This window comes from Nyctereutes procyonoides, unplaced genomic scaffold (assembly GCF_905146905.1).
Source record: "Nyctereutes procyonoides isolate TBG_1078 unplaced genomic scaffold, NYPRO_anot_genome, whole genome shotgun sequence".
Lineage (NCBI taxonomy): Eukaryota > Metazoa > Chordata > Mammalia > Carnivora > Canidae > Nyctereutes > Nyctereutes procyonoides.
Genome location: NW_026575133.1, coordinates 56,337,414 through 56,352,448, shown reverse-complemented (window position 1 = coordinate 56,352,448; position 15,035 = coordinate 56,337,414). Strand labels below are relative to the sequence as shown.

Here is a 15,035-nt window from a genome sequence, read left to right as displayed (position 1 = left end):
TTTATCAATGAAGTACTTTTAAATTAAGGTATGTATTTTTTAGACATACTGCTGTTGTAGACTTCATAGACTACACTACAAACATAACTTTGATAGGCACTGGGAAACCAAAACACTAATTTGACTCTCTTTATTGCCACATTCACTTTATTGCAGTGGTCTGGAACCAAACCTGCAGTATCTCCAAGGTACTCCTGTCTGTTCTCACTCACATGTGGAATCTAAAAAATGCAAACTCAGAGAGTAGAATAGTGTTTGCCAGAGGCTGGGGGGTGGGGCAATGGGGCGATGTTGGTCCAAGGGTACAAACTTCAGCAAAAAGATGAGTAACTTCTGTGGCTCTAGGCCATGGACAGCATGGTGACTATGTGATTAACAATACAGTAGCTTCTACTGTATTGAAAGTTAGAAGAGTGGATCACCACAAAAGTTATCATCATGAAAATGGTAATTATGTGAGGGGATGGAGCTGTCAACCAACCTAGTAGTAATCATTTCTCAAAAGGTACATGTATCAAACCACCACGCTGTACAGCTTAAACTTACACATTATCTAGGTCAATAATACCAGTAAAGCTAGTGAAACAAATTATTTTACATCTATTAAACTGAAGCATTTTTGGAGTTACAGTACCACAGGTCTTCAAAAGTGTTTTGCCCACCTCTTGTCATTAGGCACGCAGACTTGCTTCTCATTTCTCTTATGTTGTTATGTGAGACCACTGCAGGAAATGGAGGTGTGTAGCCTGTGCACAATAATTCTTGTGGTGGCAGGATTTATCCCTTACTCTTCGCTACGACAAACCACAATAATAATTCCTAACTTTCCTGACGTCCAACTAGGAAATCAATCACAAATAAAAGTAACTTTATTTTGAATATACGAATTTTGAATTACTAAAAGCATTATCAACTAAAAGTTTGCTGACATGTTAGAGATTATCTAATTTTTAATCTAGTAACTAGTTGCAGTGTACACAGTATTTTTGACATAAAATAAAGTCTCTTCCAATCATCAGTAAGCCTTTCCAATCCTCAGTGAGCATGTATTAGGCACCTATTATAATCTGTGCATTGTGCTCTCTTGAATATAGCTCACAGAGTAACAGACAAAACATAAGTTTCTCCTAATTTCTCATAAATATGGAGGAACAAATTTCAAAGATTGTGTGTGTGTGTAAAATGGAATATTATCCAACCATAAAAAGGAAGTTCTGACAAATGCTACAACATGATGAATCTTGAAAACATGCTGAGTAAAATAAACCAGACAAAAGACTCACTTTTGTATGATCTCATGTGTATGAATGTCCAGAATGGACAGATTCATTGAGGCCACACAGAGGTGGTGAGGGGCTGAAGGGAGTGAGAGGTAGGGAGCTGTTGTTTAACAGCACAGACTTCCTGTGGGGAAGATAAGAAAGCCCCAGGACTTGCTGGTGGTGACGGTCACATACCATGAGTATACTTAATACCACTGAATCATGCAATTAAAAATAGGTTAAAAGGTCATTTTTAAGTTACATAAATTTTACCAGAATGAACATATTTTAATTCTAGGTTTTTTACAAGAAATTGACAAACTAACCCCAAAATTTATTTCTAGAACTACAAAGTAACTACAATAAAACCCAAAGCAATCTTGAGAACACTGAGCAAGTTGGAGAAACTTTAACTTCCTCGAAGGCTGAGGGGAAAGCTGGGGTAATACAGCTAACAAGGACTGGTAAGTCCATGGAAGACAGCAGAGAGCTCGGAAATACCGACACACGGTGGCTACATTTTCAACAAAGACCTCAAAGTAATTCAATGGAGAAAATAAAGTCTGTAACAAATGGTGTTAGAATTCATAACAGAAAATAAGAAAGAGAACCTTGACCACTGCACTCCATGCCACCAAATTTATTTTGAGCTAGATCCTAGGCTAAAGTATAAAAGCTAACACTTTATAAAAGTGTTATAAGGTTTATAAAAGCCTTTATAAGGCTTTTAGTGGAAAACAGAATATCTTTAGAACTCGTGGCACGGCTTTCTTGAGTAACAGAAAGCAATATCTAGGAGAAAACTTATAAACAGACCACATCAAAATTAAAAGCTTCTGCTCATCAGAAGATATAAAGAAGATGGATAGGCAAGCCACAAACCAGGGGAAAATATGTGTATAAAACATACGTCTGATGATGGACCAGTATCAACAATAAAAAGATAAGACACCCAGATAATGGAATACTATTCAGCAATAAAAAGAAATGGGCGATCAAACCACAAAAAAGATGGAAGAAACCAACATTCACATTGCTGAGTGAGAGGGGCCCATGTGTGAAAGCTACATGCTACACAATTTCAGTTACAGGACATCCTGGAAAAGGCAAAACAGTAAACAGATCAGTGGGTGCCTGGGGGCAGAAGGAAGGAGCAGCAGAAGCAAAGGATTTTGAGGACAGTGAAACTTCTGTAGAATATTAGAATAGTAGAGACAGGTCATCATGGTTTTTTTTTTTTTTTTTTTTTTTTTAGGTCATCATACTCTTGCTGAAACCCACCGAATACACTGCACCAAGAATGAACCCTAACATAAGCTAGGACTTTAGTTAATATGTCAACACTGGTTTATCAACTGTAACAAATATACCCCACTAATGCAAGATGATAAGAGAGAGCAGAAACTCTACTTTTCCACTCAATTTTTCTGTAAACCTAAAAACACTCAAAAAACCAAAGTCTGTTAAAGATTTATTTTTTAAGCAATACAAAAAAAAAAAAAGACAAACCAACTTTTTTTTTTAATGTGCAAAAAGATTTGTCCAGATACTTCACAAAGGAAATACATATAAATGGTGTAAGCACGTAGAAAGGTGCTTAATGGAGACACCTAGATGACTAGTCGGTTAAGCATCTGCCTTCAGCTCAGGTCATGATCTCAGGGTCCTGGGATCCAGCCTCATGTCAGGCTCCCTGCTCAGCAGGGGGTCTACTCCCTCTGCCTTTGCCACTCGCCCTGCTTGTGCTTGCTTTCTCTCTCAAATAAAATCTTTAAAAAAGAAAAGAGAAAGAAAGAAAAGAAAAAAGAAAAAGAAACAGGAAGGCAGGCACCTAATGTCCTCAGTCTTCAGGGAAATACACATGGAAATTATGATACCATTACTCACCCACCAGAATGGCTAAAGAGGCTGACAACAGCATAGATTGGTGAGGATGTATTTGGAACTCTCAACATTATTGGTTGTTGTACAAAATGGGTACAATCACTTTGGGAAAAAGTCCAGCAGCTTTTTGTATAAAACTAAATTTGTATATACTTACCTTATCTGTCACACAATTCCACTCCTGGGTATTTACCTGAGAGAAAACTGTAAATCCACAAAAAGACTTGCACTCGAATATTCATGGCAGTTTTATTCCTGATAGCCCAAAACTGGAAACAGCTCAAGGATGAATGCTGCTGTTCAAGGGAGAACTCTTCCGCAATAAAAGGAACAAATTAGTAAAAAACATGACATTGGGTGGATCTCAAAAATATGCAAGTTTCTAGAAGCCTGGCACAAAAAGAGTAAAAATTTTATGACACCATTTATATGAAATTCTAGAATGGGGAAAACAAATCCAATGTGAAAAAAAATCAAATCCTTGGTTTTCTCTCTAGGTGGTAGAGGTGGAAACTGACCAGGAAGGAACATACAGGAACTTTCTGGGCTTGACAGTAATGTTCTATATCTTTTTTTTTTTTTAAGATTTTATTTATTTATTTGAGAGAGGAGAGGGAGAGACAGCAAGAGTGGGGGGTGGGGAGCGGCAGAGGGAGAGGAAGAAGCAGGCTCCCCGCTGAGGAGGGACCCTGGGATCATGACTCGAGCCAAAGGCAGCCGCTCAACAGACTGAGCCACCCAGGTGCCCCAGCAATGTTCTAGATCTTGATAGAGGATAGGGCTGCACAGGTGGAAGCATTTGTCAAAACTCCAGAGAATGTACACTTAAGATTTGTGCATTTTGGTTTGTATATTTAGTATTTAAATTTTACATTAAACACATAGAAACTAATATTGACATTCAGTTAATGATGTGTGTGCTTATGTATTTGGAAGAAAGTGTATTAAGGTCACCAATTCACTTAGAAATGCACCAAAAATCAGATGGATAAAAGGATGAATAGAGAGACAGATAGATGGATAGAGGGATAGATACATAGAGACATACAAAGCAAGTATAGTAAATTGGTTGTTAGGTATATGGATTTATACTATAAATAAGATACTTATTTTTACATAATGAAATATGGGACCAATAGTTTAAATAAGTAGAATCTAAATAGTTTAAATCTTAACATGATAACCCTGCAGTTGTTGTCATGTTAGGATTTAACATGACATGTTAAATGTTGTATGTTAAACATTTAACAGTATGTTGTTAAATGTTATGACCTGCAGTATGACCAGGATTTGTACTTTCACAAACATGGAGACAAATTGAGAAAGATAAAACCATTTGCTGAATTAAAACAAGAGTTTACTAACTGAAATTTTAAAACTTGAAAAACAAACCAAACCAAACCAAGAAACAGATGAAATTATGTAACAAACCAGACCGGCCCTATGGTCAGGCTTCCCGCCCTACTTTAATAATGTCTTTTGGGATACTTTCTGTGTCTTTAATTCTTGGTATGCTCTCATCTTCGTCAATGAAGATTAAAAAAAAAAAAAAAAAAAGACTTCTCAGCCATCATGTGCCAGGCTTCCTTTACCTGATAATACATTAGCTCTATTCCAAAAGCACTACTGATTCCTTTGGGACCCTCTTTGGATTTTTTGTCAAGTCATTCATCAAAAAACCATTCAGCACTTACTCTGTGTTCTGTTCTCAGGAGGCTTACAGTGTGGAGTGGGACACAGGGCTGGGAACCACTATCGTGCTCGGGATGAGCTGCTGAACAGGAGATGGGGCAGGGGCAAGCAGTGGTTTCTGAGACAGGAAGGCTTCCTGAAACCTGCCTTCCACTCAGTCTGGAACAATGAGCTGGTGTTAAGATACATGGAATGCAGAAAGAGCCACAGAGAAATTCTCAGTACGTCACCCCAGTAATCATTCATTTCTACTGTGCACCACACACCAGACTTCTTGTACTTATTATGTGAACTTCCACCCTCTCTTTGAGATTTAAACATACTACCTCCTCAGTACCATGCCACACACTTTTTTTAAATCACCATGAAAAAAGGAAGGAGGTATATAAGTGGTACATGGCATCCTATAGTCTACTCACATCAGTTAAAGGACATCTAGGGGGAAAAAAAAAGAAAAGGACACCTAGATTCCTCTCTGGGTGATCAAATGGCTAACCCCAGAAAAACAGGCCCAGGCAAGGCTGCCCACGTCCATGCATGTGTACAGAATCACGCAGGTTCAAGTGCACAGGCTGCTCCAGGACCAAAATCACACAGCCCACAGACATATGCTGGGAGGCGTCCCACCTGGCTGCACGATGGTGGTTCCCCGCAATCAGGCAGGCACCTCCTCTTGGATCACTCTTCTGTCCCTGCTGAAAAAAAATCACAAAGGACCTCCACACTGCTTGAGTTAAAGTCTCCATTTATTTTTATTATTTTTATTATTTTTTTTTACAAAAATCCAACATAAGACTATTGTGCTCATGAACTGGAAAAGGGGGTGGGATGGATGGACATGGCATGGACATCGGAGAGCTTCCCCCTGCAAAATATCCTCATTTCAAACCAGGAGCTCCCTGAGCACACACGCAGGCAGCTACTGAAGAGACTATTCCCCATCCACCCAGATAGGACCCCACCGACAGTACGCCGGCCTCGGCATGAGAAGCCATCCACACCAGATGGAGAACTGCTGCCAGGGGCACAGAAGCTCAGAACGGCCTGATGAGCACCTTAGGGAGGCCCTCACTTGGGTGAACGCCCCTCTCAGTGAGGAGCAAACTGGCTAGCTGGGGACAAGGATGTCCTGGGCCCTGGGAGCAAAGACTAGGCAATGAGGTGTTACCCGCGGACAGCTGGGGAAACCCACGTGAATCTGCAGAGCTGTTTTCATGTTCCATATGAGTCACAGTTATGTGGTATAGATGACATCTGTGTTTCCCAACAGGACAGATCGGCTTCAAGGGCATTCGCAGCATGGAGCTGCGCCTCACCCTGATCCACCTTGCCAAACACAGCCGCTCTCCAGGAGCACCTAACCAAGCAACTGTAAAAGGTCTGATTGCCCAGCCCCTTGCTACTGAGAGTGTCCCTGAGGAACATGGCCAGTGTCCGCCAGAGCCTGCTGTTGGGAGTCCTCAGGTTACTGTCCTGTTAGGTCCAAATACTGCATGCTTTGTTTGAGGCTCTGATGTTGTAACCCTTTCTGCAGTAGACTTTGATGTCACCCATCATCTCAGACCACTCGGCTACTCCTGCATCTACCAATGGCATTCAGGGACCCAACAACTCAGCTCCGCCATTGGGGGTCCCAACACAGACTGCTCTTTTCTCTCACCAGGTCCCACTGAAAGTCAGTTTATGAGTTTCTCACATTAAAATAAACAAGATAAAAATAGCAGCCACATACATAGCTCAAAACACCACACTCTTTGGCTCCCCGGAGGGAAGAAGGCTACTGCTAAAAAGAATAAAGTCAGGAGTCTAGGAAAGGGTAGTTAGAAAGTTAGGATGCAGGGAGTCTGGACCCCTTTGCTGGGCTGCTGAGAAGCAGAATTGGATTTCCTGGGTAGCTGCCTCTGTAGGAGAGTGACAAGAAAATGCCAGTGGGAACCTCTGGAGGACACAGGTAATAGGAGCAGCCCCGGTCTTATCTGCCCATTAAGGAGAGGTCCCTTCAGTCCAGCTGGCCCTCGAACTGGACAGAGTCTGGCTTCAAAATGATACTTGAAGAGCCCCGCTGGTAAAGACAGGTCAGAGGAAAATGTGCCCCCAAGAAATAGAAGCACAGGGTGTCAAGGTCTGGGGAAGACGGAACTGGCTTAAGGCATGTACATGACCAGGACAGACCTGAGCTTTTGTCCAGCTGCGGGAAACCACCTGTATTCAACTTCACTGCAAGAAAGTGGGGTCCAGGAGAATGGTAGAAGTCATGGGCTAAACCCCTGCCAGATGCCACTAACACCCTCTTCAGTTCCCCTACTGCCTCCACCACCAAAATAAAAATAAAAATAAAAATAAAAATAGCTTATTTTCCATTTCAGCCAGGGAACAGAATGTAAACCCAGAGTGGAAAGTGGTAACATGGGTATGAATGCCTGTAAAATCTCAGGCTGGACTGGAGCTCAACATAACAAATTGTATCTTCCTACCGTGCTGGCACACACCAAATTTCGAGGGGTCCTGGAACCAACCTGGCATTAGAGGATCTAAAAACTACAGGTAACACGGGGTACAGGTCCAGACAAAGGAGAAGGGAAGGTGAATTTCACCAAGGTATTTATCCCAAGGCAGGTGCCTTGCTCTAAGACTTCCCGGCCAGCCGGGTAGGGGTCCTCAAAGGGTGCTTGCTCCTTCTACGCCAGAGATTAGGCCAACCTGCAAAGCACTTCAGATCACAGCCAAAAGTGCAGGCTGCCAGTTCTCTTCTCTTACACAAGAGAGAACTTTCAGGAAAGCCTGAAGCCAAAGTACAACATGTGTTTTAAAAGGAGGACCAAACAAAAAAGCCACCTGGGAGCACTGTCTTCAGGTCTTGCTCCTTCCTCATTCTTCTCTTTCAAATGGGAGAGAATGGGAGCGCTGGGACAGGTTCTGGGACAGCATGAACTAGCGATGAATCCTGAAAAACACTGAATCCAGCACGGGGAAGCCCCCTTCTTCCCAAAAGTGCAGGTCCTCCTCATGGACTCAAGCAACGGGAAGATGCGAGTTCCAGATCGCTAGGTGGCAGCAGATGGAGGAAGGAACAAACCAACAGGGCTTCTCTCATCCAGGGCCCCAGAGGAGGGCCAAGCCAGGCTTTTTTTGTTTCTGCACACAGATGCCCTGGGGAATATGGAGATGATCTTTAAGGATGCGCCAGATATCATAAGGCCAGGCTCCATCTCCACCAATGTACAGAACATCAGAAGACTTGGTGGGTCCCTCACTTTGTGAAACAGGCAGAAATTTCAAACTCCCCCCAAATATTTATATTTATATGTATATGTATATGTATGTGAGAGTGTGTGCATATATGTACATATGTCTATGTATATATACACACACATCTATAAATAAGCCTCAAATGGCAAATCTGAAACTTTCTCCTTTTAAATAATAATAATAGTTGTTACTGAATTTAAAAAGCACAAACCAGCTGTCCTGGGCTTATGAACTGCGTGAGTGACTCTCTGGAGTCCCCATGGTCCTCAGTGTAAGCTATCAGTGCCCTGTATAGGGAACCCCTGTGTCCTCTGACCAGGGTTCCAGGCCCAGTGTGGCCGACTTTAAGAGAAAGAAGGCTATTTCCTTTCCATTCTTTCTGCTGCCTCTCCCCATAAAGGGTTTGGGCCACCCACCCAGCGGATGTCCCTGAGGTCCTTCAATGTCTAGGAACCTTAGGAGCCATCTCCCCCACTCTGCTCATCCTCTCCCCAAAACTTGCAATGCCCCTAGATGAACTTGAAGCACTTGGTCTTGTCGTGGGGCAGGCGGGTCTTGAAGAGCACAGAGTCCACCCTAAATTGAGTGTACAGTAGGGGCATATAGCCATACACCTTGACAAAAAAGTTGATACATTTGTGCCGCTCGTGAAAGTGGGAATCATCGTGTGACAGGGCCTGAGGGCATCCCGGGCATCGGAAAGTCCACCGAGAGGTCACCTGGGAATAGAGAAGAGAGAGCGCAGTGAGAATGGCAGCTACCAGGATGGACGGAAATCCTGCAGCCTAACCAATCCAATGCTTACATTTTCCTGGTGAACCCACTGACCCCAGGTGGCCACGTTCACCAGAGAACCAAAGCCTTGGCTCCCTTCCCCCACGTACATAGCCATATTGTTGGAAAGGGTGCTCTTTCCGAATAACCTAACCTGTAGAGAGCAAAAGGTTTAGTATTACTTGTCTCAGTAGCTCAACCTCTAGTATTTACCTGGGTTGCACAGCAAGATGTACATATAAAGCTGTTCATTTCATCAACGTTTTTCACAGCAAAGTACTGTAAAAGTACCCATAAAAAGGGACTAGTTAAATAAGTTAAATAATTATGAAATACTACACATCCATTAAAAAATATATTTAGAAAAATTTTATCTGAAGACATGGGAAAGTGGTTGTATTATAGTCATAGTAGTTTTGATGACACTGATGAAATTTCAAGCAATTAGAAGAGTAAAAGAGTAATATCACAGCTTCACTATCAGCAATGTGACAGACCAAATAACATAAAAACTCCCTTAGCACAGAATACCTGAGAATGCAGGACAAACTATATAAATTATCTCTTTGAATGTATGGCCAAGCTTGTAATGAAAGAAAGGAAATGAAATTTAAGGAAAGAAATTAAATCATCAAAGGCCAAAATAATGAAAAGCCTGAATCCAATGAGATAGCCAGGAACTCTGGTTTTTAACAGGCTTGGGAGTCAAGAGCCACAAAACATTACTGCAGATTTTTTTAAAACACCAGGACCCAATGTAAGGCTGCACGGATTGGAGGCAGCTCCATAGAAAGCGGTCTTTTTCCCCATCTTAGCTCTAAGCGAAAGAGGAAACATCACCTCCAAGAATGTAGAACCACACACTGGCCCTCACCCACATGAGGCTAGAGTTTATGTTATTACCTGTGGGTCCTGAAAAGCACCAAGATGCTAATTTAGCTTAAACAGGTCTCAAGTAGGTATTGACTGAGGGTATATGGCAGAAGCAAATGCAAATCCTCTCAGGTATAAACTCAGGCCTCCTAGAAATGCCATAACTAAAATCCCAAAGACTATGATTTCACAATCAAAAGTCACAAAAAAGGGAATGAGCCACATGAGGGAGACTCTATAGAAACAAATAACAGAATCAGACCCCAAAGCCCTGCAGTAGTATCGCAGGATTATCAGATGTGAATAGCACAGTAAGGGTATACATGCACTGAAATTTTGAAAGATTACTTAAAGTGTGATAGAGAAAGAAGGGACTCTCAATAAAGTCCTAGTGGGTATGAAAAGAACCAAACAGAACAGGAATGAAAGGCATACTGAATGGATGGGTGTGAAGAAAATTAGTGATGAAAAGTATACTTAAAATTATTACCCACAATAGAAAATATTGACCAAAAGCTTTAAAAAATATGAAAGCAAGATTGAGAGATATGGAGACAAGATACTGTATGATTCCATTTAGATGAAGTTCAAAAAGAGGCAAAACTGATCCTTCAAGAGAAAAAAGACATGGACTCGCTGCCATTCTGCTGGCTGAGCTCTGCGGCCTGCTCTGAGCCGCGCCTCCCACCTACAGGAACCCAGCTTCACCTGGGCCCACCCTGCCCCGCCCCGCCGCCAGTGACAATGGTGTGCGAGTGGGATTACTGAACATGGAGAAAGACGCTCAACCTCTGTAATAACCAGGCAAATGTAAAATTAAAAAATGGGATACAGTTTATACCCACCAAACAGGCAAAAATGGAAGTGTGACAGTACCAAATGTTAGTAAAGGTGTGTCAAAAAGGCAACTGTTATACAGTGCTGGTGAGTGTACACATCGGTATGTCTATTTTGAAGAAAGTTTGGTATTAACAAGTATAATTGAAGGTACATGTACCCCATGACCTAGCAAGAGAGGAATGGATAGAGGGAGGGAAGGTGATACAAGACATCTACACTATTTATAATGTTTAAATTTTTACTTTTTTTAATATTTTTATGTATTTACTCATGAAAGACACACAGAGAGGCCGAGATATAGGCAGAGGGAGAAGCAGGCTCCCAAGGGGAAGTCTGATGAGGGACTTGATCCCAGGACGCTGAGACCACGACCTGAGCTGAAGGCAGATGCTCAACCACTGAACCACCGAGGTGCCTATTTTTATTTTATTTTTTTAAGTAGGCTCCACACCCAGCTTGGAACACAATGAGGGGCTTGAACTCATGACAATAAGATCAAGAGTCGGATGCTTAACAGACTGAGCCTCCCAGGTAACTCAGTTTCTTTTAAAAAACTAGGAAAATATATCATGTGAAATAGGGTAAAATGTCATTATTTGGCAAAACTGCTGGGTATGCATGTTTGTTATAGTCTTCCCTTTTTTTTATATTCTTCCCTTTTAAAAAACATTTCATTCATATGTTATAGATCAGTAGTAGCAAATGTTTCATATATAAGTACTTCATATTTGTATAGACATATATATAGACATATATAATTCTTTAAGTATGTACCTTTTTTTTTTGTACCTGTCTTTCATGTAAAAAAAAAAGGAAGTCTAACATTTTCAGTACCCATAATCCCATCATCCCATCCTGCATCTTCCTTCCATAGAAACTGCTATCTTGAATTTTGTTTTAAAAATTCCCTTCCCCTCCCCCCTTTAAAAAAGTGGTTTTACCACATGTGTATTTATCCAAATGATTGGCATTTTTTTAGACTTTATGTAAGTGAAATCAAACCATAAGCATTCTTCTACAGTTAGCTTTTTAAAAACTCACTATATGTGAGCTTAGTTGTCACTGATATTTGCAGCTACAGTTCATTAATTTTCTCTACTCCAATGTCTTAAAAATGCCCCCCTCCATAACTTTTCCAAGTTTTAGATTTTGCCCTTTTGCATGTAAATCATTAATCACTTTGGAAGTGAGTCTGCGTATGGTGTAAGATAGGAACACAATTTCATTTTTTCCTCCTAACAATTTGCATTACACACAGAGTTCACACTCATACCTCAGTGGTCTGCAGTGCTGGTTCTGTACATCCATATATACTTTTATTTCTATCTATCTGCTCTTTCTCTTATTTGGAAATTCTTTACTCTGAGTATTAATTCTTTGTCATTTACAGGCATTGTAAATACCCCAGTGTGTGGCTTGTTTTTTCATATACTGAATTTTGTTGAACAAAGTTTTTCATTTTAATGTATTCAAACCAATCTTTTCCTCTATATTTTGTACTTTTTACTTCTTAAAATTCCTTAATTTCTTTTTCATACAGATAACCAATTATCCCAGCACACATCTGTAAATGGCATCTTTATCATATGTTGAGTTTCCCTATATGCACAGATCTGTGTCTGGACTCCACTTTGTGCTACTGGTTTGCCTGCCAATCCCTGTGCCAATATCACATTTTCTGAGTTCTAACAAGGCAAGTACACATCTTCCTCACTAGTGCCTTGGCTATTCTGGTCTTTTGCCTTTCCTTTGCTTTACGAATTTGAGAAGTCTGTCAAGTTCCACACCAAACCAAATTAAACCAAATAAGACATCCTAATAGGATTTTGATTAGAGTTACCTTGAAATTTTAGATTTGGGGAGAACTGCTATCCTAATGATACAAGCTCCACATCGTGAAAACAGACATGGTCTCTATTTCCATTTGTTTAGTGGATCACCTCACTTTATATCGATTTGAATGGGAATCTTCTAAAGCTTCATCATTAAGTATTATGTTTGCTATAATGTTCATGTTTTTAATAAAGTCTAGAAATTTCAAAATTGCCTGTCCCTTATCCTCTCTATTCTTCCCTTCTTGGTTCTGTGTTGGACCTTCTTATATCCTCTATGTCTCTTAACCTCTTTCTTATTTTCTATCTCTGCATGTCTCTGAAATTCTTTCTCAGAAACTTTTTATATTTATCTCCTAGCTGATTAACTTTCTCTTCAGCTAAGTCTGATCTTTCTATCCCACTCACAGAAATTTTCATTTTACTAATTCTAATTTTCATTTCCTTAGTTCTAGTTAGGTTTTTCAAATCCACTTGGTCTTTTTTCTTAGCAATTTGTAGCTTTTTGTGTTTTCAATTTCTTAGTTTTTATCTTTAGTCATTTAAAACCTACTTAATTATAGTCTAGCCAATTGGTTTGATTATTTGGGATTCTTTTTTTTTTTTTTTTTTTTTTTTTAATGATAATCACACAGGGAGAGAGAGAGAGGCAGAGACACAGGCAGAGGGAGAAGCAGGCTCCATGCACCGGGAGCCCGACGTGGGATTTGATCCCAGGTCTCCAGGATCATGCCCTGGGCCAAAGGCAGGCGCCAAACTGCTGCGCCACCCAGGGATCCCGATTATTTGGGATTCTTGGAGAGCTAATCTGTTTGTCAAATCTGTTAACTTTGCTCAAAGTCACTTGTTCCTTCATGTGGCTAGTACTTTCAGATTTCAAGCTCATTGGCAGTGAGGCTTTACCTGTGGGTGTTCTGTGTGCCTGAGATGAGGAATGTCTCTTAATAGGCAGGTTTGGGTCTTATTCTGTCAAATAGTCAAAAGATATCAATGGCTAGGTTTAATTTTCATACAGCATGAGTCTCCAAACCTATGAAAGCTCAGACTATTTAAAATTCTCAATCTATTCTTTTCCCCCATTTTAACCTCCAAAATACAGGTTAAAATCAACAAGTTGTCTGCCATCTTCCTGGGACAACAGGTAGGAGATCTCAGTTCCAGTTTTTTGCCTTTAATAGGCCCAAAGCTTCTTCACCCTTTTTCACATGAGTGATAAACACAAGCCTCTAGAAGATAAGCTATCAGCATCCCTCCCAAGGAAGCACCAGTGACACCCTACATTTGCCACTCTAATTTTTAGTTCTCTCTTCCTTTCTGGCAATTCTCTTACTTCACAAGCCCAACTATACATTGAAAAAAAAGTTTGCTATGTGAACACTAAAAACATGGTATTTTTAGGTTGCCTAGTCCACAATATTGCCAGAACCAGAAAATTTACTGTTCACTTTAAAAGCAGACTACAAAAAAAAGTACATGTTTAAAAAAATAATAATAATAAAGAAGCTACCACCACAGACATGGAACCAGAGAACCCAAAAGAAACATGCCAAAAGGCCTGAGTAATTTCTATATCTTTCTGAATATATCTGTCATTTCCCAAATAATTAAAAATTATTATTACTATTATAAATTGAGGGAATAAATTAAGACTGAATGGCCCATCCCATAATTTTTAACTAAAAAGTAAACATCACATATAGCCTATAACAGCCGTCACAACCTGAGTCTCCAGAGGTGAAAAAGTGGTGAGCACCGGTCAGTGCTCCAAGGGCAGCTCACCACACAGCCGGAGTCTGAGGGAGACAGGACTTCAACAGTACTGGGCTCTGTGAAGGAACTCACCAGTCTTCCCACTTCTCCCTCTCACTCCCACCAGGGCTCCCTACTTCTCCAGTTCTCACAGGACTCTTGTGGTTTAGAGGGAGCAATGAGTTACCACTCTTCCCACCACCCTCCCTGTCAAGAATGTGTCAGGAGAAGAATATTATCAAACTGTGTCTATGTATGGGATTCTACTTGGTTCTACACCTAAAAATCTTTCTCCTCATCCCAGATGCCAGCATCCAACCACAGGGGAAAAGTCCATAACCCTGCAAATGATTTCATCTGACACAAAAAGATATTTATACTGCTTTCACTAAAGCAGTGTTTTCTTTTCTTTTTTTTTTTTTTAAAGATTTTATTTATTTATTCATGAGAGACACACAGAGAGAGAGTGTATGCCAGGCACATAAGTAATGCTATGAAAGATATTTACTCAAAAACAAAAATCACAAGTGCCCTCAGAATTCTAAAAAATTGAGTTCTGTCTTTGAGTCAGTGATTAGATTTGACCAGAATATAATAATTTCATACTTAGTGCACAGAAAGTGCAGTTCTAGGTCATCACTGTAGGTTTAGACAAGTGAAAGCTCTTCTGGTAGGGACTGAGGCCTGGTAAAGACTTTGCAACAGTTAATACTTGAGAATCTGTTTGTCGGTTCAAACTAATAGTATCTATGACTATGATTTGTCAGTATTTATATTATAGATTTATACCTGATGCCTTTAGGGTTAATAACCTAATGATTAAGATCTTATTGCCATTATTGTTAAAAGGCATATTATTTAATTTTATAAAATAATTTTA

General features: G+C 40.4%; 1 protein-coding gene across 4 annotated transcripts in view; it reads right to left on the bottom strand.

The window, feature by feature from the left end:
• Positions 1–5,566: 5,566 nt before the first annotated feature.
• EXTL3 (exostosin like glycosyltransferase 3) overlaps positions 5,567–15,035 on the bottom strand; it is a 139,044-nt gene continuing 129,575 nt past the window's right edge. For all 4 annotated transcript variants that reach the window (XM_055346352.1, XM_055346354.1, XM_055346351.1 and 1 more), the window contains one exon: positions 5,567–8,806. In XM_055346352.1, the coding sequence (XP_055202327.1) occupies positions 8,597–8,806 (210 nt within the window). In that variant the 3' untranslated portion in view covers positions 5,567–8,596. The remainder of the gene's footprint in view (positions 8,807–15,035) is intronic.